This window comes from Anolis sagrei, chromosome 1 (genome assembly GCF_037176765.1).
Source record: "Anolis sagrei isolate rAnoSag1 chromosome 1, rAnoSag1.mat, whole genome shotgun sequence".
Taxonomy (NCBI): Eukaryota; Metazoa; Chordata; class Lepidosauria; order Squamata; family Dactyloidae; genus Anolis; species Anolis sagrei.
Genome location: NC_090021.1, coordinates 328,593,372 through 328,605,850, shown reverse-complemented (window position 1 = coordinate 328,605,850; position 12,479 = coordinate 328,593,372). Strand labels below are relative to the sequence as shown.

The 12,479-nt window shown below is 40.6% G+C and overlaps 1 protein-coding gene across 4 annotated transcripts in view; it reads left to right on the top strand.

Moving 5' to 3' along the window:
* Nucleotides 1-9,582, top strand: part of LOC132761553 (SERTA domain-containing protein 2-like) — a 28,500-nt gene extending 18,918 nt beyond the window's left edge. For all 4 annotated transcript variants that reach the window (XM_060754554.2, XM_060754546.2, XM_060754539.2 and 1 more), the window contains one exon: nt 6,011-9,582. In XM_060754554.2, coding sequence (XP_060610537.2) covers nt 6,015-6,869 — 855 coding nt within the window. In that variant the 5' untranslated portion in view covers nt 6,011-6,014 and the 3' untranslated portion in view covers nt 6,870-9,582. The remainder of the gene's footprint in view (nt 1-6,010) is intronic.
* The last annotated feature ends 2,897 nt before the right edge of the window (nt 9,583-12,479 follow it).

The window sequence follows — 12,479 nt, the reverse complement described above, 5'->3', positions numbered from 1 at the left end:
CCTGGCAGAATTCTATCAGCCTGCGTCCCGCTTCATTTTGTTCTCCCAGACCATGCTTGCCTGTGATCCCAGTTGTCATTTGACTTCCCACCTTGGCATTCCAGTCTCCTGTAATGAAAATAATGTCTCTTTTTGGTGTATTATCCAGTAGGTCCTGCAGATCCTCATAGAACTGATCTACTTCTGCTTCTTCAGCAGCTGTGGTTGGGGCGTATATTTGGATCACTGTGATGTTGAAAGGCTTTCCTTGCACTCGAATTGAGATCATTCTGTCATTTTTTGGGTTGTATCCAAGCACCGCTTTAGCGAATTTCTTATTAATTATGAAGGCTACTCCATTTCTTCGGTGTTCCTCTTGTCCGCAGTAGTAGATCTGGTGGTCATCTGATGTGAAGTGGCCCATTCCAGTCCATTTCAGTTCGCTGACCCCTAGAATGTCTATCTTTAGTCTTGACATCTCACCAATAACAACATCCAATTTGCCCTGGCTCATAGATCTTACATTCCAGGTTCCTATGGTGTGTTGATCTTTAGAGCATCGGATTCGTCGTTCGCCTCCAGTACCGTCGGCCGCTAGCCTTCCTTTCGGCTTTGAGCTAGCTGCGTCATCACATCTGGGGCTAGTTGAACTTATCCTCTGCTCCTCCCCAGTAGCATTTTGGCCATCTTCCGACCTGGGAGTCCCATCTTCCAATGGCATACCGACATACCTCTGGTTGTACTGGTCCATTTAGTTTTCTTGGCAAGGATACTGGAGTGGTTTGCCATTGCCTTCCCCAGGGATCACGCTTGGTCTGACCTCTCTGCCACAACCGTCCCGTCTTGGGTGGCCCTTCACGGTTTCGCTCATGACATCATTGAGGTGCTCAAGCTCCAGCGCCCCGACAAGGCGGTGATCCTTTGCTGGAGCAAGAAAAGAATGCACACCAGCAAAGTTATCTGCTCTGTAAATGCACACTTCATAAAGAAATGCACAATTCCAGCTATATAGAGCAAACATGTGCCACAAGGGGATGGGATGTTAATCTTAGAAGTTTTTTTTGCAATTTCATAGTGCCTGAAATTAAATGAACATGTTTGTTTTCAGAAGCGAACCATTTCTTTCTTTTCCTCTCAAGGCCTTTCTGTTAAAGACTGCAATGCTGCCTATTTTAGTTTTCTCCAGGGAGCCTAGGATGGTAGGAATACAATTCTGTGCTAGTGTTTCATCCAGGACCTGGTCAGATCCATAAGGAAGAAGGAACAGGCTTGTTTTCCAATGCCCTGGAAACTAGGGCTTGGAGCAATTTGTTCAAATTACAGGAAAGAAGATTCCACCTGAACATTAGGAAGAACTTCCTGACTGTAAGAATTGTTGAACAGTGGAACTCTGCCTTGGAGTGTGGTGAAACCCCTTCTTTGGAGGCTTTTAAACAGAGGCTAGATAGCAATATTTTGGGGGTGCTTTGATTGTGTTTTTCCTGCATGTCGGGTTGGACTGGATGGTCCTTGTGGTCTCTTCCAACTCTTAAATTTCTACCTGCTTAAGATTAGCAAACTTTACTGTGTGCATAACTGCCAGGGGTTGAGAATTTACTGTATATTGACTCTCTGGTTGCTTGAATGGGTGAGGCTACACATCCCATTTTGCTTGCTATGCCTCCAAATTGCCCAGGAATTATTCCAAAATCTTGTAGACGATGCTACTAGCCATAGTCCTTTTTTAGTGGCTGAGTGGTGAGAAGCCTTTGCTTTTTTTTCAGAAGAGGAAGTTTGAACACCTTTGTTTCATACAAATTTACTTATATTTTCAATCCAAGAAGGACTAGGACATTATTTATTATACATCTCAATTGGACAAATTCATATATCAAAGCAGATGGCTACATATTTTTGTCATTGTCACTGGTGAATTTTGTTTAAAATTGTTTTTAAACTATTGTTGAATTGTATTGTCGAAGGCTTTCATGGCCGGAATCACTCAGTTCTTGTGGGTTTTTTCGGGCTATATGGCCATGTTCTAGAGGCATTTCTCCTGACGTTTCGCCTGCATCTATGGCAGGCATCCTCAGAGGGTGAGGTCTGGAGCTGGGAAAAAAGGGGGTTTATATATCTGTGGAAAGACCAGGGTGAGACAAAAGGCTACTGTAAGATGGGCTAGGTGTGAATCTTTTCAATTGACCACCTTGATTAGCATACAATGGGCTGACTGTGCCTGGAGCAAACTCTTAATGAAAGGTGATTAGATGTCCCTGCCTGTTTTTCTCTCTGTTGTTTTAATTTTAGAATTTTTTAAAACTGGTAGCCAAATTTTGTTCATTTTCATGGTTTCTTCCTTTCTGTTGAAATTGTCCACATGTTTGTGGATTTCAATGGCTTCTCTGTGTAGCCTGACATGGTGGTTGTGAGAGTGGTCCAGCATTTCTGTGTTCTCAAATAGAATGCTGTGTCCAGGTTGGTTCATCAGGTGCTCTGCTATGGCTGATTTCTCTGGTTGGAGTAGTCAACTGGGCTCTACAGGCCAATGGATACTCCACCTCAGACATCAGAAGAGCTGCAAGACCAAGAACAAGCCACAAGAATAAAGATGAAGATCCACCCAGAGGAAACGTGTCCCTGCCATACATCAAGGGAACCACTGACCGCATAGGGAAGCTGATGAGGAAACACAACATACAAACAATCTACAAACCCACCAAGAAAATTCAACAAATGCTACGTTCAGCAAAGGACAAGAGGGATCCTCTCACCTCTGCAGGAGTCTACCGTGTACCATGCAGCTGTGGACAAGTCTACATAGGGACCACCAAACGCAGCGCCCAGACACGCATCAAGGAACATGAAAGGCACTGCAGACTACTCCAACCAGAGAAATCAGCCATAGCAGAGCACCTGATGAACCAACCTGGACACAGCATTCTATTTGAGAACACAGAAATGCTGGACCACTCTCACAACCACCATGTCAGGCTACACAGAGAAGCCATTGAAATCCACAAACATGTGGACAATTTCAACAGAAAGGAAGAAACCATGAAAATGAACAAAATTTGGCTACCAGTTTTAAAAAATTCTAAAATTAAAACAACAGAGAGAAAAACAGGCAGGGACATCTAATCACCTTTCATTAAGAGTTTGCTCCAGGCACAGTCAGCCCATTGTATGCTAATCAAGGTGGTCAATTGAAAAGATTCACACCTAGCCCATCTTACAGTAGCCTTTTGTCTCACCCTGGTCTTTCCACAGATATATAAACCCCCTTTTTTCCCAGCTCCAGACCTCACCCTCTGAGGATGCCTGCCATAGATGCAGGCGAAACGTCAGGAGAAATGCCTCTAGAACATGGCCATATAGCCCGAAAAAACCCACAAGAACTGAGTATTGTTGAATTGATATATGTAGTACTGTCTTTTACAGTTTTATACCTTATTTTTTTGTATTTTATGTTTCATGTTTCTTTGATTTTGAAAGCTATGTTAAACAGAGAAGTGGGGTGAAAATGGCAATTAGTGCTCTTCTGTGTCAAGGCCACTTGAGACATCCTCTGTAAATGGAGCCTTGTTAATTCTTTGTTAATAGCTGACAAAGGAGCCTGTCTGGGAAACTGTAAAATGGTTTCCTCTTGAATTCTAGGTCTAGTAAACAAATGCTGAGTACAGTGGAGTAATTGCAGCTCTAATTTTGATGAGTTTCGGGCTGGCTAATTAGATACGGATGAATATTTCATTTTGGATTTTGGTCAGTTTCTCTTTTTTCCATCTTAGATCTATCACATCACATCAGTTTGTGTTTTAAAAGATTGAATCGAAGTATGAATTTTATGTGCATTTATCCTAATATTTATATCTGTGTGTGCATTGTTTTCATCAGAAAATTGTGTCACAAGTACAGGAGGGGGCATGAGGCTAAAACAAAAGCAGTGGGAGCTTTTAATTGCTTTGTGCTACAGATTATTCATTTAATTATTGCTTTCTGTGATGCAATAGCAGCTACTTTGCTGTAACTAGCAGTTAAGACAGGTTACTCCTTTCAGAAGTGGGGCTCAGGAATAGCATTTCTAATGCTTCAAGAATGAAAGAATTGGGGGAAGAATTTTCACGTTTAAATCATTTGAATAGTTTATTTTCACTGCAATATGGACAGCATTAACTATGTCTCAGTTCTTATATGACATTATATACATAAAGCCATAAAGAGCACATCCTCCACTTGATGCAGTCATGTGAGACAGCCAATTCTCTCATACCAGAAGCGACTTGCAAGTTTCTCAAGTTGCTCCTGATACAAATAAAAGCTCACATATTATGTGACATGCCCATTGAGATCTCCCTGTATTTCTGTACTAGTATGTGCTCAATGTGCATCCAGGCATTTCTGTCCCTGTGTAATATAATATTGTTGGTTTTGGTTCTTCCCCTTTTGTGGCAGAGGGGCATTTGATTTCTGTGTGCTTAATTGCATGTTTAGACTTGGATCCAATCTCCAGGATCCCCAAATGTCTCATTAGTTATGCGAAAATGTTGGGGACTACAGCAAGTAGCTGGTGAAGAGAGAAGTTGAGTATCTTTCATCCAAAATATTTGGAACCAGGAATGTTTTGGATTTGGGTTTGTCCCCCCCCCCCGCCTCAGATTTTGGAATACCTGTTTTTGCATATACAAACAAAATATTCAAATACAGTACAAGTGGAGGTTCCTTCATTGGAGGCTTTTAAACAGAGTCAGGATGGCCAGCTGTAAGAGGTAATTTGATTGGGCTTTTCCTGCATGGCAGGGGGTTGCCCTGAATGACCCCTCTTGGTCTCTTCCATGATTCTATAACACCTTGCAGAGTGTGGACTTTTTTGGTCAAATAGCTAACTCATTGGAAATGAATAATGTATTTGCCAGTTCATTAGGTAGGATCAAAAGCTCTGGTCTAACATCTGGAGGGCATCAGGTTGGGAAATGGCTACTATGTTTTAGTTCCTTTCCAGTCTTTAATTTGGGAAACTTTGACAGGATCATTCCTTTCTTCCTCCTATTCATTTTCCTTTTTAGATTTCTTTTTAAGTGCTTAAAGTTGTCTCTAATGCACTTCATGATTGGAAAAAATAGAGCAGAAAAACTATTGCAGTAACATACACTTTTATGCTGCTTCTATCCATGCTGTTAATTCTTAAACAGAGTTGTGTAACATGAGTGTAGAGGCAAGCTTTTCATAGTTGCTGTTTGAGCTCTTTCTCTATCTGCCAAGAACCATAGTTTACAGGCATGTGAGAGAAGAACATATGGTCAAAACTATTTCAAGAACTCAGCCTGTTCAACTTTTAAAGAAATGTAATTCAAATTGCAAAAGGTAAACACTGACATTTCAAAATTGTTTCATATCTTGTTTTCATGAGAATGGGAAAAAATCCTTGGCCTCTAAATGGGCATTGAAATCACAAAATTATACAAAAGAGTAGTTTAAAAAATTCTGTAGCTCTGCATTACAATGTTTACTTTGCTTGTTATGAAACAGAAAGAAGCTATATGTCTTCCTGCATTAACTATTAGGAATCCTGTTCACAAATTCAGGCTGCTGATATTTCATTAGGCTTTGACCATCTGTATCTAAATGTCTCCTAACAACCTCAAGTATTAGAAGGTAGTTGGGTGTAAAATTAGTGGGGGGGGGGGGGGGGGTACTTGGAAAATCAGATTTAAAATCGGTGGCATGTGAAAAGGCCTGACTACCCTTCCAGTTAAATAGGTACTGATGTGAATGGCTTATGCATTTTCCCAGTGTTAAATAATATTCTTCCTCTCAGTTGACCCACTCTAGATTTGATTCCTGCTTAACCCCAAATATATTGATAAGTAGAAACCAGGATCATAAGGTTCCTGGTATGTTCTATCTGGTACGTTCTTATCTAACCTGAGTCATTGCCACCATCATGCAGAAGGACGACTGGATGGAAATGTTGTAAATGAGATAAATACTTGTTTTACTGTATGGTGGACTGTGTCATGCAAATCAGTTTATCAATTCTTATTATTTGTCATTTTAGGTTCATGTTGGGGAGGGGTCTAAAACGCAAGCTGAGTGATTATGAAGAAAACATGGCTGGTGTGTCAAGTGCCTTTGATTCCAGTCGCAACCTGCCATATCCGCTCAAGAGGCAGCTGGTGCTCAATGTGTGCCTCGCCAAACTTCAGATGTACAAGATGCTGGTGGAGCCTAATTTGCACCGCTCTGTCCTCATAGCCAACACTGTCCGGCAAATCCAGGAAGAAATGAGGCAAGAAACTAGCCAGCAGCTTGTTAATATGTGTGGCGGTCTCAGCACCAGCCCTTCTGGTTACCTGAATTTGGATTTGTTGGGCATGCCTTCTCACTTTTTCCCAGGCATGAATCAGCAGGAATCAAGTGGTTATGAAGCACGACCGATGGAAAGCCCCATGGAAAATAGTTTGTTGATGGTTTCTGACAATGACATGTCATCAGCCATTTCCTCAATCCTGAAAGATTTGGACTTCATGGAAGATGTGAGTCCCCCTACATACCTTGCTGGGTCTGGAGATGATCAATCGAAGGCTTTGGAAACGCCATGTCTGAGGTTGGATGATGAGAGACAAGACTTGAAAGGTGTGGAATGTGCATTTGGATCCTTTGAAATTTCAAATTCAACCAGTTACTTGAAAGACTTGGCTATCGATGACATCTTTGAAGATATTGATACTTCGATGTATGATTCAGACTTTGACTGCCCCCCACTGGCTCCTTCGAGAGCCTTGCCTGTGGCGAGCACGGAGGAGATCTTCAAAACCTTCCCCTCTTGCAACTCATCATCAGCAAGCAACATCCCAATAGGTAGAAGTGATCTCAGTGATTTGGACCATATCATGGAGATACTTGTAGGATCATGACACTTCTTTAAAAATCCAAAGATTCCCTGTTCCATGCTGCCACACAGTGCTGGTCTGAAGACAACCAGGAAGTGGAAGGAAACAAGCTGCTATGCGATAGGCCAAATAGCAGCTAGAGGCATTATCTTTGAGTGATTCTCCAAAACTCACATATAAACCAAAAAAATGGCATGTTGTCATATATAAAATGTAGTATTTATTAAATCAATTGTGCAATCGTTCATTTTGTAGTCCTTCTGGGATATAGTGAGGAATGTGTCCTTTGCAACAGCCTCTTTATTCCCAAAGTTCTTACTTTTAAAAAATGTGCAATTTTTAATCTGTCAGAAGAAATTTGCATAACAACAATTTTCATAAGGGGAAAACATCTTCTGAATTCTAAAGATTCTATTTTTAATATTTAATATTAAATTTTCATTGGCATTCAGTGGAGGTCTGTTTTCAGATTTACAGCCCCTGTAAATACCAATATATTTTAAAAATATTTAAAAGCTTACAGATCTGTTCCCAATGAAATGCTTGGTGGTAAACCCCCCCGCATTTTGTAAAATATTTGAAGCTATTTATTTTTGTAAATTTTTATAGTCTTTTTACATTTTACTACATTGTTCTATTTGGGTCTGAAGGTAAATTTCTAGTTGGACGTGGCTGGCACTACCTCTATAAGCAGAAATGCTTTAACTCTTTTCAGTGCTTTGTCTAACTGCAGCTTTTTTGTTTTCATGGATGGTGTTTTCTGGTGGTATAAACGAGAAATTTGCCAGCAATACAGCTTCTTTGTGGAATTTTATGGTATTTAATTGTACACATTTACAAATGTAATTTATATGTATATTGTCCGATTTAAAAACTTTGTCAGTATTATGTGCATCAATTTTGGGTGATAATGAGTTTTAAAATTTTTAGTATTTACTGTACAGGTAGAGCTATTTTAAATTCTGAAGAACATTGTATCTTTGCAACACAGTTCAAAATTTTATGTGCAATATATCACTTAAATGGAGCATTTTATACATAAATGTAAGGAAATGCGTCCAAGTGACGGGCACAAAATGCCAGATAACAGAGAATTTGACATGTTCTTTATTTGCTGGCTAGTCAGCCCTGTAAAATTGAATGGGACTTGTCTAAGAGCACAGCTTTTATCTTTCACAATTCCCTTTCATCTGGAGGAATTTTACTGCAATATGTTGGAGATTATGTGTTTTCATGGCTGTGTTTATTCTTTTCTTACATGGGAAATTGAGCAAACGGCAAGATCACCACAATGGTGTATTTAGGGATCCACCTAGCTGCTGCTGCATTCTAGAACTGTACAAGTTGGTTTTCTCATGTCCTAAAGTAATCTGGACATCAGGGCCTAGCAAGTGAGAGGGTTTGTTGGGAGTCCCATCCCCCAGTAATGTTGCCCATAAGGACGCATCTACCCCAGCTTTCATTGGACTGAATCCTGGTGTTAGTTTCTATTAAAGTACCCGTTGTCATATGGTCAGTGACCACATAATTTCCTCTGATTCAATAGGTCTGCTTTACTTAGGGCTACCACTATGGTTGAGCCTATTGCTGGCATTTCCAGGTTGCCTTAGACCAGTGGTTTGCAAACTGTGGGTCCCCAGGTATTTTGGCCTACAACTCCCAGAAATCAAAGCCAGCTTACCAGTTGTTAGAATTTCTGGGAGTTGAAGGCCAAAACCACTGCCTTAGACAGTGCTGTCTTGGTCTTATGTTAGCTGAGTGGTTGCTGTATTCATTTCCCCATAATGCAGTTCTCTGAGCACCTGGCTTCTCGGGTGAGGGCAATATGGATGAATGAAAGAGGGCAGGAGAAGGCACTGATTGGATAAGTGGTTGTAACTAGTTGGATACACACACACACACACACACATATATATATATATATATATCAATCAACTCGATGGAAAAGTTACAACTGAACCCAAAACTTCCTGAACTATGATAAGCCCTCCATATTGTCAGAGTTTGGGGCACAGGACCCCCGTGAAAGTGGGAAAAATGAATAACATGTATTTTAAGCAGGGAAATATATTTCTTGGAATGTCTAGGTCCTAAAGCAAAATGGCTTAAGATCAAGGTAATTTGGGATAAAATCTGTAGTCTGGAGAAACGACTTAGTTGTTACCACAGTAAATATTAACATATGACTGACATAGACAGGATCGGGAGCTCCATAGACAAGTTGAAAAAATGGTTGTTCAGATATGGCAGGTGCCGTTACAACTGTCTTTTTGGTTACCATTCATTTTCTGCAGTACTTCTATTTGACTTTTGGGGGGATCCACTGAGCTTAAGTAGAACCTTTAAAAGAAGCAAACCCTAATTTTAAAAATAGAAAAAATGTGGTCTTTGATTATAACCTGAAACATTTTCATTAATGTACCTAGCTCTTCATGATTGAGCCAGATCTCACATTTAGTACAAAATCAGTCCTGTTTTGTTGGCTCAGTGCAGACCATGGCAAGTCAAATGTATTTTATGTGACTGAAATCATAGCAGCAGACCTTTTGGGCAAAGGCTTGCCCATCTTTGGCATAAAGGGATTAGGTAGAAAGAATGTATGCAGATTGTGCATAAACGTTTCTTTGTATGTTTTTATAAAATCTTGAAGATGGTAAGAGCCTTCTGCACTGTGATGAAGCAGACTTATGGTTAAAAATATTTTTAAATTCCTGTGATAATAAATATTTCAATCTAACCTCTTCTATTCTGTGGTTGTAATTCTTGTTATGCTAAAAATGAGCAAGCTCATAATACTGAAAATGCATTTTTGATTTGTTTGTAGATGTTTTAATACCGCAAGTTGGGGCTAAATATGTCTATTTCACTTGAAATGGCTAGGTCCTCCCTAGACAAGCTACCATGGATATGGTCTTTTCCCTGGGATCTTACCCTTTCCCCTGTCTTTGGCAAGGCAACACAGTGATATCGCACTCTGCCTCAATAATCCGTTAGGGAACGGTTCCTGACAAGAAATAAAAATTAAGAGTGATGCTCTATGTCTTCATTATTGCAAAGGACTAGAGTACAATCTGTTTTCAAAAGAGAAGGAAACTAGCAGTCTAAAAGCTACCTCTGGGTCTGGATATGTTATCCTTATGACCAGTTTGCTTTGGTAACATAGTCCAGCAAAAAAATATTTTTCTTGATGTCTTGATTTTAGGCCTGCTCCTGGGTTTATCTGGGATTCTGATTCAGAACATTGCATTGGAGAGATTGCATCAGCTATGTGGTTATCATGATTTCTTAATGGGTGGGCAGATGAAGACTGGTATATGGCATATGTTCTTTATCTCAAAAAAAAAAACCTTGAGTCGATAAGGGAAAACTGATGCCATTTTTGAAATCAGCAGGTCAGAAATAGGCCTAACATTTGAGACACCAAAGTGTGTGTGTTGGCCAGTATTCAGTACTGTTCAATATTTCTACATGCTTTGAAAACTTGAAGGTACCATAAATGCCCATTTTCTTCCACGTTACACTATGGGAGGTAGCTGTCATCTAATGTCAACTGTAAATAGCTTCCAAAGATGGACATTTGTTGTGACACCTGGTTTCTGCAAGAGCTTTCTAACCTGCCCCAAGAAAAGGAACTACTTGTAGCCTGTGCAGAGGCTTCCTTTGAAAAGTTGTGGAGCTGAGTAACTTGGGAGAGGAACCCCAATTCCCTCCCAAACTGCACAGTCTACATAAAACATGTTAAGAAAGGAGATTTCCAACATGTAAAGACTGCTATCACATTAGCTGAGCTCACCTATTCCCCTCTGGTTCACTTTCTGCTGCTTCAGAGACAAGAATGTTCAGCCCAGTGGTTTCAAATTGCTCCATTTAAATATGTGGCTGATACGTATGTGCATAGCCTAAGCATTCTTACAGAATTCCAGGCTCAGTTGATTACCAGACAAGACAATCATGTAAGCCTAAAGTGCTGTCAGTGAGCTTGCCCTATGACCTAGAAATCGCACCAGGAATGATCTAGTTGCCACAATTCTAATAGAACATACTTAAGAACCATGACTCTGTACTGTGAATATTTTATTAAAGGCAGTGTTACAAAACATCAGTGCAGACTTGGTAAGTTCTTGTCAAATGTTCTATAGGAGGTCTGTATTATTCAAACTTAAAATCTGTCCATTTAGAGGCCTTTGTATACATGCAGAGACATGACTTCCTTACTTTGTGTTTTTCCACCACACACTTTAAAAGCCTGTCGATGCCCAAAGGCAGCTGAAGTTTCACTGAACTATTGCTCTAAAATGAGTAATAAATACACAAAACTGTTTATCCTAAATTGTTGACACTGTCAAACAGGTTTTACTGTAGAACAACCTACAAGCTCTTAAATTAAGCTTACGAGTATAAACTAGGCCCCATTTATACTGGCATTTACTGCAGTGCTAGGACAAATTCTTACCCTTGTCACTTGTCTTGTCAGACAAGAAAAATGTCTGGGCCAGGCCAACACAAGCAAGTAATGATCCAGGAAGATGGACTAGAAGGCTTTAGAAGAGGGGCGAAATTGTGGCACTCCAAGTAGCGTCCAACTGTGGTCCCTATCATTCCTGGTCATGCTGAGCCAGAAAAGAGGAGTCGTAACTCTCCAGATGATGTTAGAATGCATGTTTCTTATAAGGAATCGCCCCTTAGAGGATTTCCTGCTCTTAATATAGCTCACAAACTTAATTGCAAGCTAATATAATTATAAAACATGAGTCAGATAATCCACTTGCATTATTTATGTTACGTTATTTACAGATATGGGAGAGGTAGAGAACTTAACTCTCTCACTCTGAGGCTCTCTCTACTGCCCTCTGGCATCCTCACCTCAGATGATGAGGTTGCTGCAAAAGCCTCCTATAGTGTAATTGTTGACCCTTTCAGTCCCCTTCCCCAGCCCATACCTCCTTTATCCCACTCCCAGACCACTGCTCTTCCCAATCCATCTCCACTTCAGAGGAATGGACATGGGGTTTAAGTCATGGCTTTCCTGTAGCTGGCATCACTAGTTAGCCAGAGGTGTGGAAGGGAAAGCACAGAAAGTCACAGCTACCATCTCAGGATTTCTTCTGAAGATGTGAGACAGCCACATCTATTTCCATCAGTCCCAACTTTTGCAGTCCAGGACCACAGCAAGATCCTTTGTGGGTAAGGAAAACCTATGGTGAGCCTCCCTTTTACCCCCAAGGGGCCTTTTGACTCCATCTGCCCACTCATCAGCCAAGGCCTCCTCACTCAATGCCTTCATTTCTCTTCTGCACAGATGGATTGGTCTTCCTCGGTGGAGAGAAGCACTGGAAACCCATCTGTGCAGCAGCAGAGGAAACGTTAGCAAATCAAATCTGCAATAGTTAAACCCACCACTGTGGAGGGCTGACTGTAATAACTTTCCACCAATCCCAGATCTTATTTGGTGGATGCATTTGAGCTCTGTAGAGTTGAAGGAGTTACCCTTCACCTACTTCAAGACTTTGTGGGACTTACATGATGTGGCCTGGATCCCTTGTATAGAAAAAAGAGGAATGTTCAACAAAGGGGTCATAAATGATCCAGGGAAGAGGCTGGAGAAGCTTCTTTTGAAGTTTCCTAATTTACTTC